This window comes from Chinchilla lanigera, unplaced genomic scaffold (genome assembly GCF_000276665.1).
Source record: "Chinchilla lanigera isolate Chin_1 unplaced genomic scaffold, ChiLan1.0 scaffold00011, whole genome shotgun sequence".
NCBI classification, from domain to species: domain Eukaryota; kingdom Metazoa; phylum Chordata; class Mammalia; order Rodentia; family Chinchillidae; genus Chinchilla; species Chinchilla lanigera.
Window position 1 is genome coordinate 21,253,002 of NW_004955412.1, and position 15,492 is coordinate 21,268,493.

A 15,492-nucleotide genomic window follows, 5' to 3' on the forward strand; every position below is an offset into this window, starting at 1 on the left:
TCACGTGTGGGAGGGAGACACAGGTGTGGGGCGGATATGCCTGGGCAGGGTTCCCGGGCTTCCCGGGGACAGAGCTGGCCAGAAGGAACAGGGTCCTGACTGGCCCCCTTTGTGAAGGTGGGCAGAGCCCAGACTTCCCAGGGGCCTCTTTAAACCCGAGAGAGTGAAAGTAGCTCCAACTGCCCTGGCAGCACTGCCAGTAGGGCTGGGCCTTGCTGTGGACTTTTGTTTTCTCTAGGCTTCTCTCCCAGCAGTCTCATTAGCCAAGGAAGGTCCGAGGCGGGGGAGCTGTTTGGCCCCGCAGTTGGGAAGCCCTGCCCCAGAGTCTCCATGGGACCTGGGTATGCAGGGTGGAATAGGAGTCTGGTACAAAAGGGAGCAAGAGCCCCCTTCAAGAACCCAACTGGAGGCTAACGATGCCTATGAGAAATGTGGGCGCCGGCTTAGTCCCAGTTCTGGGTGGCGTGGGTGTGTCACTCCCTTGCAGGCCCTGCTGTCGGCATCTGATAAGATAAGGGGCCTCAGTACGTTACCTCCACAGTCTCCCCAGCTCGGGCACTCACTTTTTTTTTTTTTTTTTAATTTTGGCACTCACTTGTAATCACCTAATACTCTATTTCAGCCAGGTTTTCGCTATTTGGCCACAGGTGGGCAGCTGAGTTACCTCCTGGGACTTGCTTTTACAGGCCAGGCTCTAGGTAGAAATGCAGTCGTTAAGAGCGGCAATGCTTGAGGTACAAGCACACAAATTTTGGTAGATACTGTCAAGTAGCCCTTAGTATGCGGCTGTTCAGTTTACACTCCTGTTGTGGGTGTATGGGCTTTCGATTCCCCTAGGTTCCTGAGCTATCAGCTAGGGCTGTCCAGGGAAACAGAGCCAATAGATACAGAAAAAGATGCTTCCCACACACACACCAGTACTAAAGACTGAATGCAGGACCTTTGCAGACAGCTACATCCCTACTACTTTTGTAATTTTTTTTTAAATTTTGATTTTGAGAGCGGCTTTTACTAAGTTACTAAGTTGCTTGGGCTAGGCCCAAACTTATGAGCCTCCTGCCTCAGCTTCCCAAGTAGCTGGGATTACAGATGTGCATCACTGTGCCCAGCTATGCTGCAGTCTTGAGGCAAAATCCCTTCTTCAGAAAACTTTAATGTTTGTGCTTCAGCCCTCAACTGATTGGATGAGGCCCACCCTGCTTACTAGGGTAATTGCCTTAAAGTCAACTGATCATAAAGGTCAACTACTTCTATAAAATAACTTTACAGCAACATACAGGCTGGTGTTTGACCCAACACTAGCAGGGTACCAGAATCTAGCCAAAGCCCACTGCACTATCATCACTTGGTATTATCATGAAATGGTTGTGTGATCACTGAGAAACTTGATATCATTCCCGAGTTTATTCTCAGTATCACCTGCAGCCAGGAGACAGATGAACTTTTGTCCCCCTCCACCCTCCTCAGCCTCTGGATGGGTTTCACCTGGGCTCCCTCGCCCTCTGGCTTGGCCAGTGAGAAATGCCACATGCAGCCACTGAGGGCGGGAGTCGGGCCCAGAGTCCCTGCGTCTCGCTGCTCCAGCACCACACACGTGGCCTTGGCTCCATCCCTCCCAGGCTCCAGGTCACCTTTGGCTTCCACACCGCTATTCCCTCCTCTTGCCTCTGTGCCCTAGTTTGCAGTCTTGCCCCTCTCTGGTCGCTGGCCGTCCGCACTCCTGTAACCAAGCCACACCATCAATCAAGACGAACTGTCTCCTGCAGAGAGCCCACTGATAGCAACAGAGTCCCAGCTGGGCCTCTCAAAGGACGGATGTGGCAAGGAAGAGGCCACAGGCCAGGTGGGAAGTGCAGGAGAAGGTCCTGGTTCCTAAGCAGAAAGGAGCAGGATGAGGTGGTGCTCTGCTTTGGGGTCCCTCCTCCCCTTCTGGAGTCCTTCCTGTAATGGAGAAAGTGTCCCTGCTCCCCGTCCCCAGGCTCTGAAGCCCAGCCCCTCCCTCTTCCTCAAGGACCTGCCTGTCTGGGGAAGGTATTCCCTGTCTCCCTCTTCTCCTCTTTTTCCTGCCTCTTTGCCATTGGCCCTGAGAGTGCTCAACTCCTCCCCATTCTAAGAACAGAATCCCAGCGGAATCCCCTCTGCCTCCTTCTTCTCCCTGCCCCTTCTCAGATAGACTTCTAGCCAGTACCTTCCTCCCCAGTACTTCTCAGCCTGGGGACCCATAGCTGTGCTGCGGTCCACTGTGATGTATGTCCCAGGTCATCTTCTATTAAAAGTAGGCAACCATGTCCACCTATCTAAGGGTCCTCTAGCAAGATTATCGTCACTCTCACTCATGCTTTTCCACTACGGGGACTCGGTCCCTGCCTGTTCGGCTTGGGGCCCTTGACCTTCCTGGCGTGTGGCCTTTACTCCCTTTGCTTGTATCATTCTGACTCCTCACTGGGGATCTCAGTTTAGGTGTCCTTTCCTCCCAGAATTCCTTCCTGACACCCACCTCCTACCTCCAAACGTGGGCGAGATGAACCCCACAGCAGCTTCCCATGGCACCCTTCCATTGTACCCTCTACTTTCCTGTTAGTTTGTTTGTTTTTTTGTTTTTTCTCTGGTACCAGGAACCGAACTCACGACCTTGCGCTTGCCAGGCAGGCGCTTTGCCGCTGAGCTAAATCCCCAGCCCCTACTTTCCTGTTAGAGCACAGGCTGCAGGCTGAGCGACTTGCTCACTTGTCCACAAGCATCAGCAGACTGTACTCGCTGAGGGCAGAGAGCTGTTACATTCCAAGCTCTTAGCCCAGTGTGTGCCTCCAGCAAGTACTCAGAACAATTTTGAATGGATGGATACTGATTTCCAGGTGTGTGTGTGTGTGTGTGTGTGTGTGTGTGTGTGTGTGTAGGGCAGGCAGCCCTAGAGGGAGGAGTGGGAGGTAGAAATTTTTACCTGGCAGTAGGATAGACACTCAACAAGGCCAAGAGCTCCTGCATGGGGTTGATTCCAGCTGGGATTCTGTGGTGAGGTCCAGCCTTTGATGGAGGGCAGGGACTAGAAGACCATGCAATGATCTGAGTCTGACAGTCAAAACCTCTGGCTTGCCTGGAACTCTGGCCCTCACCTGTGGGTCCCACAGCCATCAGCAGGCACTTCCGGGAGGAGACCTCTCTAGATGTTTACGTAGAAGTGCAAAAGTCAGGCTAATACTCCATGAACACCACAAGAGGGAGCACTAGGCCTAGACTAATCCGAACCCTGAAGGTAGACTAGTAGAGGCAGGAAAGGTATGGCTGAGCTAGGGCTTTGTCAGAGGCACAATTAGAAAAGTCCAGCTCAACGTTAAGGCTAGCTTTAAGGTCAAAAACGTTGTTGGGAGACAAAGCTGTTATTATGCTGTTTTAAAACTTAAAATAGCCAGGCACAGTGTCACACACCTGTAATCCTAGCACTTAGGAGGCTGTGGCACAAAGACTGCACGTTCAAGTCCTGCCTGGGCAATTTAGTGAGAGACAGCCCGTCTCAAAACGAGAAATGAAAGAATAGCTAGGAACATAGCTCAGTGCAAAGGCCCTGGGTTCAGACCCCAGTACCGAAAAAGAAAATTCTGTGATTCTAAACCATTAAGGGCAAAACGAGCAATGAATTTGTGGGTATCCCCCCCTCCGCCATGCACCACAAGGGTGAGGTCTAGGCACTGGCAGGAAGTCAGGGAGAGGGGCAGGGCAGGGAGCAGTGGAGGCTGGCGGAGGCTGGCAGAGACAGCGTTAGGGACACGAAGGCAGGAAATAGCTCTGAGTCCTCACTCTCATGTCCTTTCCTGTCCACTGCCTAAACATGGTGGCTTTATCCTGTTGCCCTGGCACTAAGCCCCTCTACCCACTTTCCAAAACTGCCTCCTGGTAAGGATGATGTTGGTGTACTCAGGTGTGGTTCCAAACAGACCTGGAAGTTCTGCTTGGCCTCTACTTTCCTTCTATCTGTGTCACTCACTTTGGCCACCCCAAGGCAGGGAGCGACCCCCACCCTGCATCCCCCTGCTCTGTGCCTCTCAGCCCGTCTGGCAGACCAAAGGAGCTAGAAGGGACTTGTCACTTGGTGGCCTTCCAGAACACCTCGCTCTCCACCCTTCTCCCAGCCCTGACAACTCAATCCAGCTGACAGGACAGGAAATGGGAGTATGCAGCAGGCCTGCCGCCAAGACAGCTCCACTTTTCCCGGCAGAGGGAGGAAATGGGGCAGGGGGCTGCCTCCCTCCGTGCCCCTTCCTCTCTGGGGAGAAGACCATTTCCAGCCCACGTGTTGGGGACGAGAGCTGGACTCCTAGAGCCTTCTTGTCCTTGAATCCTAAGACGCTGATCTGATGCTCAAGTAGAAATGGAGCCTGGAGCTGGGCAAGATGGTGCAGGCAGAGGCCCCATACCCTGAGAGGCTGAGGCAGGAAGATAGAAAGTTTGAACCCAGCCTGGGCAATTTATTAAGACCCTGTTTCAAAAAAAGTTTTTAGGAAAATGGGAATTTTTTAAAGAACAAAAGCCCTGGCTTCAGCCCCAAAAGAGGGGAGAGGGAAGGGGAGAAAGAGAGAAAGGAGGAAGAAAAAGGAAGGAAGAAGGCAGACAGGGAAAGAAGAAGAAAGGAGGAGGAGGAAGAGAAGAGATGGAGCCCCTGGAGAGCTTGTGACTCCCTAGGGGTACAGCCAAGGAGGTCAGATGTCACACCAGGAGGACCTGGGGAGGGGTCAAAATGGATCAACACTTAGGAAACACAGCATCCTGGAGTAAGGCTTTAGTTAGTCTGGGGAAAATCTTCCAGCTGTTCAGAGGGTGGGGTAAGGGACAGAGAGATAATTTGCATTTCATTTGCATTTCATTTGCATGTCACTCCTTTGATGTCCAAAGGCACTGAAATTTCCTGCCCTGGCTTCTTTTTCTCTTTCTTTCCGCTGTTCCTTTTTAACCTCCAGGCAGCCTCCTATCTGTTCTTCCCCATAGTTCTTCCTCTCCCAGGGTAACAGAGACACAGAGTATTAGGCCGGGGGGCACCCTTCCCCACCAGTCCACAACTCAAAAAGCTGGTTTTACAGAAACCATGAGCGCCAGGAAAGAGGGGATGGAACAAAGGGGTCCTTTACACTCTCGCTCTGATTAAAATGATTATCAAAGAAGTCAGAGGGCGAGAAAATAGAATTGTCTGTCCCTCCTCCCTGTGCCCTACACACATATGCAGGCCTTTGAAGACCTTTACATATCAGGCAGCTTATGATCAGGTGCAAGTCCCTCATACTGTGGGCCTGGACTTCCACACATGAGGGGGGTCAGAATGATATTTAGGTTCCTTCTACCTTGTTATGGGAACACAGAAGACAGCGGAGAAAGGAAGGCGCAGAGTCGGCCCCGCCTGGCTTTGAGGGTCTGAGTCCCATCCCCACCACCCACTTCCTGTGCCAACCTCCCTCAATCTGTTCCCTCATATACGGAAAAGGGCTAGTGATTGTACTTTCCATCGAAAGCTGTGCGGACCAGCAGGGCGTGGAGGTGCGGGTCTGTAATCACAGCTATTCCGGGGGCTGAGGTAGAAGGATCAGAAGTTCAAAGCCAGCCTGCTCCATTTAGCAAGACCCTGTCTCAGAATTAAAAGGGCTCCGTGGTAGAGTGCTTGTCCAACAGTTCTGAGGCCCTAGGTTCAATCCCAAGCACAATACACACATATAAACATACGTACAAAAAAATTAAGTTTTGCTAAACAGACTAAAACAGAGTACATGTGTTCGGCATGTAGTACAGTTCTTGGGACCTACGAAGCACTCAGGCTATTTGCTGAGTGAACATGAGGTACTATCTTCGTCCTTCTCCCATGCCCACTCTGTCCCACCCTCCAAACTTTCCACCTCCCCACCCTATGCCTCCAACTGTGAACCCCAGGTTTCTATCTCTTTCTCACTGACTCCTCCCTAAGAGCTTCACCCCCAGAATCCTAGGCTGCTAGTGCTTGAAGGCCCATAGACATCATCAGATACAAACTTCTCTGGCTTCTGGAAAGCTACAGCCCAGGCAGGAGCGGTGGCCACACTGTGATCCCAGTTGTGGGTGGCGGTGTGGTCTGAAGCAAGAGGATTACAAGTTCAAGGCCAGGCTAGTGAGATCCTGCCTCAAAATAAAACAAAAAATTTTCAAAATAAAAAGGATTGGAGATATAGAGCAGCCTTGGGTTACATCCTCAGTACGAGAGGGACAGAGAGAGACATCAGAAGCCCAGAGGGGAGAAAATGTGACTTTGTATGTAAGAAAGTGCATGAGATCCAGGATATGGTGATCAGAGAACTAGACCCTAGGTGGGCATGAGCACAAAAACCAGACCATGTGTGTGCATGACCATGCAAATGATATGTAAATAGAGATATGGAAATCACATGCACCCAGGGGTATATAAACTCCGTGCAAACATTTTCCTAGGATGATGGCAGGTAAGTGCCGTTGTAGATTAAAAACAGGAAAGTCAAGGAAGGGGCCAAACTTAAAGTGGAAGAGGGAAGGAAGGGACAGAGGCTGAGAAGGTCCTGACAGGGGTTCCCGGGGTCACTTGGGCCTCACAAAAGCATCTGTAGATTTGAGCTTGGACCAGAAGAAGCAAAAGAGAAGCCCCTCCACCACCTTTTTGCCTGTCGAGGAGAGCTGGGTATGGCTGGGGGAGTAGGGTGTGCGTGGCCCTGAAGACTCCCAGGCCACTTCCTGCTCCAAGACCGCTTCAGCACCCACTGAACTCCTTGTGAGGCCTGGGTATGCTCAGCCCTGCTGCAGCTCTGGGGGCAACAGACAGAAACAGCTAGCTGCAACCTGCCACTAAGGATATCAGGGGCAGTGAAGTGCTACAGCAACTCAGTAAAAGATCAGATCACAGCCAGCTTGAAAGAGGGGCATGTGAATGATGCATTGAGGGAGTAGAATGCAGTGCTTTAGATCAAAAGAGTTCCAAGCCAGGCCAGGGATGGTAGTGCATGCTTGTAATCCCAGCATACAGGGAGGCTGAGACAGGAGGATCCCAAATTTGAGACCAGGCTGGGCATCTTAGTGACTTCGTAAGACCTTGTCTCAAACTAAAAAAATAAAAAAAGGGCTTGGGATGTAGCTCAATGCAAAAGCCCTGGGTTCTGACCCTAGGACCACCAAATAATAATAATAATAATGATAATAAAAATAAAAAGCTCTGACACTGGCTGTGTAAATTGACAAGTCAAACTCCCATCTGGAAAAATGGAAATAATAATGGTACAATTTACAGATTATTGTGTCCACTAAGTGAGCTCAAAAGGCATTAAAGATGCCTTTAAAGTGGGGGTCAGCACCCTTCCTGGCACACAGCAAGAGTGTGATAAATGCTAGGTCTTATAATCGGAATTACTGGAGTAGAAACGTAACCAACACTAAAGCCAGGCCAAGAGGCAGAGAAGCCTGGGACCTGCTCTGAGAGCCAGAAACAGAAGTAAGGACTAAGGTAATGGTAGGGAGACACGGAGCCCTGTCTGGGAAAGCAGGCCAGGCTCTTTTCTGCTGTGCGTCTCCATGTGGCCTTCTGAGCTTCTGGCCAGGTGGTCTCTCGGCTGAGAATCACTTACTGGCACCTGAAAAGCAGAGGAAGCAGGGATGAGTGGAGTCTGAAGTGATGAATCTACAGAGAGCACTTCAGTAGGAGTCCAAAGACCTCATTTCCAGCCAGGCTTTGTCACTGGGGCATCATGTGCCTTTGGACAAGTCACCGCCAAGCTCTGGAAGGTGGCTGTCACCGCAGCCCCCAACGGGCAAAGGATCTGCACAGCCCTCTCTCACAGCGCCTCAGGGCATCCTGGGACCTGGAGGTGGGCGGTGTCTTCACCCGGAAAATGTGATCCTTAGCTGGGGCTGTCTAGTTAGGAAGAAGCCACCCAGGCTCGGTGAGCTTGGCCTCCTGCTTACCTCAGATCGATGCCAGTTTTGATTAGCACTTGGCCCGTTTTACAGATTAGTAAAATGAGTTCAGAGAGGTGAAGAGTCTTGTCCCCTACCACAAAGCTGGTAGTCGTGGAGAGGTAGGATTCCAAGACCAGATTCTTTCCAGCACACCCCCGCGGCTTTTCCAAACACTCCAGGTTCCTTGTAGCGCTTTCTTCGGGAGCCAGTCCAGACGGAGGCTCTGGCCCAGGGGCGAGCTGGACCAGGAGCCCGGGCCGCTGCGGGTGTGGTGGGGAGGGGCGGCCAGGCCGGGTCCTGCAGACGGCAGACAGGTGTTGGTCTGTCCGCCCCGGCAGCGCCCACCTCCTTCCCGGCCCCCACCTCCCCATATGCAAATCGCTGTTTTGCCTGGGCCCGGGGCCAGGGGGCGTGGCCGGCGGCCCCCGCCCCGCGCCGCGTGCTCACCTGGGGAGTGTGGCAATCCTGACCGCGCCGAGTGCCACCCGGGCCGGAGCAACACAGCACGCGACGGCGGTGGCAGCGGCTCCGGCTGCGGCCGGGAGCGGGACGAAGGAGACCCTGGCTTCCCAGGGGGCCCGGCTGGGGCAGACGCTGGGGGCCTGGGGGGGCGCTGGCTTTGGCCCCGCCTGGGGCAGGATGGTGAATCTGGAGCCCATGCACCCAGGTGAGACGCAGAGGGAGGGCGCTCTGACAGGTGTCATTGCGCGCGGGAAGTGGGGAAGGAGAGGGGCACCTCGCCATGGGGGGCTTATTCCCCAGCGGCCAGGAGAGGGCGGTGTGGATAGCGGGTCGTCCTGGGTAGGTGTCTGGGGGGCTAAAGGGGGCGCCGTCTGGGTAAGGAACCTTGAGAAAGGATGAGGGTGGGGCGCGGGATCTCCGGGAGCCCCAGATCCCTGGAGGGAGCGGGCAGTCGCTTAGGTGTGCTATGCCGCTGCTGTCCCATGAGCTTGCTGAGATGGGTGTGCACTCACTCAGCTGGGGTGTGGACCTGGAAGTGCATATGCTACGTGTATCCACATGCTGTGCAGCGGGTGTCCCGCGCCTGTCTGAAATGGAGCCAAAGTGGGTATTTGTGTGGGGGGCTTTGGAGGAGGAGGGCAATTACAGAGGCTCCTGCGGGGCAGGTGCCATGTGTATTGATTAGGGCATGCGCAGCAGGTGAGTCAGAGCATCTGCCTGTGCCCGTGTGTGTTGCGAGACGGCATGGGACAGTCCCCAGAAGCGGCACGTCCTGGGCACTGAAGATCCCTGCGCACATGTTCCGGGTGTGTCAGTATGTACGGGAGGTGTCCCCCCACATGCTCTGTGGGTCTTGGTTGTGTCTGGGCGCGTTGCATGGTGAACCTGTGTCCCAGGGTGGGTGGTGACAGATCCCCCCTGTGGTTCCCATATCCCGTGACCTCCTTTCCCCAGGGCTGGGAAGCCTGGGGTAAAGTATTGCCGGAGTCCATTTCTCCTGGGTGAAGGAATGATAGGTGGGCACGGAATGAACTGAATCTCCATTTAGCCTTCTGACTGCTTTCACAGCTGGGCTAGGGTGGGAGCTGAAGTGAAGGGCTGGGCTTGGGGTCAAGGGTGGGCATGTGGGAGGCTTCCTGATTTGGTGGACATCTGAGGGCCTGAGCAAAGAACACTCCAGGTGAAGAAAACTGTAGCTGGCTTGACTGCTTCAAACTCAGCACCTTGCCTCTCAAAGCCGGCAGGGTCAAAAGACCTTTATTTAGGGTTTCAGGGTTGCTGAACTGTGTGGTTTGCTCTCCTTTGCGGGAGAGTAGGGAGGAGAAGGCAATTCCCCTGACCTACCCCAAGAAACAGGGCAGGTTGGAGGCTTTGGCCCTTCCTGGGTCCTACCAGTCCTAAAAACAAGCAGCAGTGGGTGCGCAGGGAACCTGGGGAGCCCAGTTCCTGTTTCCCAGCAGGGCTGAGTGGAAGGATGGCTTCGAGGAACCGATCAACTCAGTGTCATCCAGGGTCTGGCCAAAGTCTTGCTTCCAAACCCCATGGCACCAACATGGAGCTGGGAGCACCTGGGGAGGATCCCCTGGGAGGTTTTTCTTTCCTTCATTTCCTGTCAAGAAGGCCAGGGTTCAAAGGGGAATGAGACTCCTCCAAAGATGGGTCCCAGCAGGAGGTGGGGAGTTCTTCAGGACTAAGATCAGAGACTTCCTGGGGGTTTTCCACCTCCTCCTCCACTGGAGGCTCCTGCTCTGGGGAAATGGGAGGAGGTGGAACAGCTGGGGCCAGGCAGGGAAGCAGCCTTGGGGCTGAGTATCTAAGGCAGGAGATGGGGTGAGGCTGGGAGACAGGGCCAAGCCCCCATGGCTTCCCCTGGAGCCAGCTCCAGGCTGATGCTTCTCAGAGAGCTTGCTCATCCTCTGGTCCCTGTGGGCTGGGTGCCAGACACCAAGGGGCCGTCCGTCTTGGGATAGACTGGCTGGCTCATCTGTACACATTTTCTTGCTGCCCTCTCCCCAGCTTTTTCTTTCTTTGTAACCACGGTCCTTTTGTATGTTTTATTTTGAGACAGGTTCTCACTACATTGCTAAGTTGCCTAGGCTGGGTTAGAACTTGCAAACCTCCTGCTTCAGCCTCCCAGAATGCTGGGATTCCAGACATGTGCTACCACGCTCTATCCAGCTATTCCTTTAGTCTGTTTCCCTGGGGCTGTCAGGCCTCCCTGCAAGATTCCTCGGTCTTGACTCCTCTGTACTGTTTCCGTCCCTTCAGTGGCACCTCCGTGGGCTCTCTTGGTTTAGGACTTTCTGCGCAGAATTACTGACTAGGTCTTGGTGGGCTTTTCAGCTCAGGGTCTTCTATACAGGACTTTTCAGCTTGGACCCAGTTGTGGGAGCTGGGGTTGGGGGACATTTTCCCTCCAAAGAGTGTTGTATTATGAGTTCCTCTCTAGGGTCCCTTAGTCTTGTATCCTCTTTAATGAAACTTGGTCTCTTTTGACCTTATTTTTCCCACTACAACAATCCTATATTCTGTTAATCCTTGACAGAACACTTCCCCTATAAATTCCCAGTGCTGGGCCCTTGGGGACTCCTCTTCCACTGATTTACTGGGACAGTTTGGATGGGGGAAAGAGGAGGAATTGGAGCTACCTAGGGCATAAGCTTGCTGCCTGCCCCTCTCCCCGATTCAGATGGCTCAGCTAGCTCTGGAGCCCCTGAGTCAGCGCCATTTTCCTGCTCTACTAACCGGAGTACAAGCCATGATTCAGGTCTGCCCCGAACCTCAGCACCTGGTACTTTGCAAAGCTTCTCTCCCACTGAGTACAAAGACCTGAGCAGGCATGGAGCCACCAGGCACAGAGGCTCCCAGCCAAGGAGGGGCTCCAGGTTTCTGGGCCAAAAACAGGAGAAAAAGCAAGACATGTTGGTGCACACCTGTAATCCCAGCACTCTGGGAGGTAGAGGCAGAAGGAGCGAAAGTTTAAGACCAGCTAAACTATTTAGCTATTTAATAAGACTGTGCCCCCGATTAAAAGTTTTTTTAAATGGTTGGAGATGTAGCTCAGTGGAAAGGACTTGGGTTCAATCCCTAGTACCACAAAGATAGATGATAGATAGATGGATAAATGGATAGATAGATAGATAGATAGATAGACAGACAGACAGATAGATAAGCAGAAGTACAGACAAGAGCTAAGAAGAGAGGAAAGAGATAGAGAAAAATGGTGTGGTAGGAGTGCTCCCAACAGCAAGTATGTGAGAGAGGGAGGGCCAGTCCCTTCCAAGGACAGGAGGGTGACACTCAGAGAAGAGTGGGGCCCTTGCTTTTCCCAAATAGCCCTGTCCCAGCAGGTCCAGGGCACAGAGGACACTGAGTCTGTAGCTAGGGGAGATGCTACCACTGGGGTTCCATGTTCATCGACACGTAAGGAGGGGTTGTTCCTAGGTTGTGCCAAGGACGAGGAGGGCAAGGCCAGCTTCAGGGCATGGTGGTGGCAGACAAAGGAAAGTCTGCTCTGACAACTGGCTCTCACATGGCATAGTCAGGGAAGGGCATGATGGCAAGGAGCCTTCTTAGTTGGCTGAGATAAGAACACGGAGGAGCGCAGCCCCACCCTACACCTCTCTCATTCACCCCCAGCAAGTGTTGTCCGACAGGTGAAGGGTTACAGCATCTCAGGAGTTTCGGTGTTGGCCCATTTGTAGGCTGAGACCCAAGCATTTGTCCCTCCCATCAGCCTCAGCCTCCTACCCAGCAGGAACAGGTTCTTGGTATCTCAGCATCCTATGGGACTGCAGAAGAGGTTTCACAGGTCATCACACCATGCCCTCCGTGCAGGCCCGAATCCCTAGCCAACTCTGAAGAGTCGTATTGTCACAAGGTTGTGTGGGGTGGGGGTGAGTATGGTGTCTTTTAGTCACTGTTAGCCATAATTAAGACTAAATGTGAAGTTGATTTAAAGAGTGAAAGAAATGGCTTCTGGGTGTACTTAAAAGTGACATAGGCGATGGGTATTGAAGGAAAGTTTGAGTTACAAGCATACAATTACAGCTTAGCTCAAAAAGTTACCCTTTTAAATGTCAGGAGTTGGAAACAAGTCAATTCAGAGACTGGCTGTGGTCCTAGCTTCGTTGCCTCTTAACTTTTTCCTGTCCCATGAACACCTGTTCTGTGAGAACAGAACTTGGAGAACGTTAATACTAAAGGACAAGTTACAGTGGTGTTGAGACACAAGACTATAGCCGTTCATGGTAACAGCGAAGGCACGAAGGAAAGGGTAGGACAAAGAGGCAAGAGGGGACCCGACTAACATCTGAGCTGGTATCTATTTAATGAGTCTGTTTATTATGTGCTTATTTGTCTTCATTATTTCACTTAATCCTCATAATAACTGTGGTAGGTGTGTTTTATTATTCCCTCCTTTTAGGTGAGAAAATTCACGTAGGTGGCTGGTAAAAGCCTGTGATGGCGCTGAGACTAAACCCAGATTTGTCAAATGCCAAAACCCATTTTCTCCATCTCAGCTCCTCTGAAGCAGATTAAAAGCACAAGGAGAACCCTTCTGCACCACGCTATCCTAGCAGTCTCTGCTTGTGGGCTTGTGCTCAGCGCTGTGGAAGAGCCCTGCGGGGAAGGGTGAGCTATACATCAGTGCTAAGTTCTGTGCAGCTGTGGGGTCAGCACCCCACAGGGGGAACAAAGTGAAGCCCGCTTCTCCAGAGGAGCGGTAGCAATCAGCTGCAGAGGCCCTTTGCAAATGTGCTCAGGTGGCCCACACTAGTTCTTCTGCATGTTTATTCATGGCAGACTATACAGATTGTTTGAAACCACAGCAGGAAAGACTGAGGTTAGGTTCAAGAAGCACTTCCCCAATACTTGGGGGTCAGGTATGGTTGCAGGGTTTTCCTGGAGCTCTGTGACCACCCAGTGTGGTGTGAATGTCTGAGGAGGTGTCCACAGGGCTCTGAGTATTTACCTACGAGTCTTCCTTCAGTTGGCAGGTCTCAAAAAACTACTCAAAGCATGGTTACTCCCAGGGTTACCTTATTCCCTTCCCTATTTCTGGAGCATTCTAATAGCTCTGAGTCTCTGGAGTCCCCATCTCTGTGTGCTTGGTGTTATACGCTGCACCCCCAGGTATAAATCTGTCACAGCCCCGCACATCACTGCCCTAAAAAACCACATATGCTTTCTCCCCTTTTTTCCTGTGGCAGAGGTCCACCCTTTCCCCTCATCCTAATCCTCTCCAGACCTCTGGCATCCAGACTGAGAACCTGCCTGATTACCTGATGCAAATGAAGCCTGCCTCCTTGACTGGGATTGGCTGGGGTGCTGAGTATGCAAATTAACTCACCAAGACTTTATGTGGTTTGAAAGAGTTAAAGTGCTGCCCCAGAGAAGAGGGTAGGGGTGAAGGGGGGGGGCAGCATGATTTGAATAAAATATTCTTCTGTTTTTAACAGCTTCAGTATTTGGGTGGTTTAAAAGGGGAGAAGAGAGACAGAGAAAGATATCATTTAAAGTTTCCTCTTTCCTTCCCTCTGCTGACCAGGGAGGAAACTTAGGGGCCTCATAGGTGGTGGCAGCTGTCTGTGGTGGGTAAATGTTTAATTTATTGAAATGAAGCAGGATGGAGGGCCAGGACTTGGGATGACACTGGGGCCCCGTGTAGGTATGCTTTCGTGGGCAGGGCAGTGACCCACTGCCAGCCCCTTTCTCACTGAGCAAGTTGAGGGAGTAGGAGAAGGTAAAGATCCCCAAAGAACAAAATCTCCAAGTAGATACAGAGGGTGTCACCCCCACAGTGCCCTGACCCCAAGAACAAGACAGAGGACAGAGGCAGGAGCTGGGCTTGAAAGGGGAGAAGGGCAAACCTTGGTTAAAGGGTACTCCTAGCTCCTGGGTGGGGTTATTATGTAGAGTGGGGAGGAATACTACTTAAGCTACTTTAAAGAAATAAAATTAAGTCCTCAAATCATAAAGGAAGGGAAGCCTGGGAATGGGAAGTGCCCCCCCTCACTCCACTCTTACACCCCTCCCATTGTTAAATTTTTACCATCTGAGTCTTGGTGATAGGAGGAAGTGGCAATGAATGATGCAAAAGGTGGGAGATGGTGCAGCAGCAGTGGAGAAAGAGGGACAGAAAGGCCTGGAGAGGAGGCAAGCCCAAGAGGAGGGGGCTTGTGTCCCCACACTTATGAATATTCTAATGGTTGTATGTTCAGGAATCAGGAATTTGAAAGTCTGATGGTGGTTGTAATTACATATTCATCTTTGCTGTTTAGTTAAAGCCACATATGTCATAGCAAGAAAAATTGTGACCTGTTATTAAAATCACTTGTGCTTCCCCCACAGATATCAAGATGAGTGGGGATGTAGCAGATTCCACGGACACTCGTAGCACCCTCAGCCAGGTGGAGCCAGGTAAGATTCTTCTCTTCTGGGAGGTGGAACACGCAAGCAGGGGATGGGAAAGAGTTGCCACAAATTGTCCAGCAATGTGGTGTCTCTTCTTGCTTGGTCTTTCAGCCAGTCAGACTCAAAAGCTGGGTCTTAGAAACTGAGGGAATTCTCTGGAGATGTGGGCTAGGACCCTGGAGCTTTGGAATAGTAGATATTACGGTTGGAGATTTAGCTCAGTGGCACAGTGCCTGCCCGGCAAGTGCAAGGTCATGAGTTCGATCCCTGGTACCGGAAAAAAAAAAAGGAATAGTAGATATTGCTCTCAGTAGAATAAACCTCTGGAACTAGTCCAGAAAGGAGCCAGCTCCTTAGGAACAAAACAAAACTAAAAAAGTTAAGGAAGTAGTTCATTATTGCAGTGCTGGGTTTCAAACCCAGGGCCTCACATTTGCTAGACAAGCACTGTACCACCAAGCTGTACCCTTTGATTCACTTTTTTTTTCCTGCACTGGAGCTCAAACTCAAAAGAGCTCTACCGCTGAGATACATCACCAGTATTTTTTTTATTTTTATATTGAGACAGAGCAGTGCTAAGTTGCCCAGGGTGCCCTCAAACTTGAACTTGCCATCCTCCTACTTCATTTCCCCCTGAGTAGCTGGAATTTCAGCCATGTACCACCACATCCAGCTGTGATT

The 15,492-nt window shown here is 51.8% G+C and overlaps 1 protein-coding gene across 2 annotated transcripts in view; it reads left to right on the forward strand.

Annotated features, from left to right (window-relative positions):
- The first annotated feature begins 8,387 nt into the window (after positions 1–8,387).
- The window catches only part of Pou2f3 (POU class 2 homeobox 3), a 78,214-nt gene continuing 71,109 nt past the window's right edge, over positions 8,388–15,492 (forward strand). The window contains exons 1-2 of one of the 2 annotated variants that reach the window (XM_005378347.2): positions 8,388–8,599; positions 14,749–14,817. In XM_005378347.2, the coding sequence (XP_005378404.1) occupies positions 8,572–8,599; positions 14,749–14,817 (97 nt within the window). In that variant the 5' untranslated portion in view covers positions 8,388–8,571. Of the gene's footprint in view, positions 8,600–8,774; positions 8,998–14,748; positions 14,818–15,492 lie in introns of those variants that run through there. The other variant, XM_013511247.1, reaches the window with a different exon arrangement.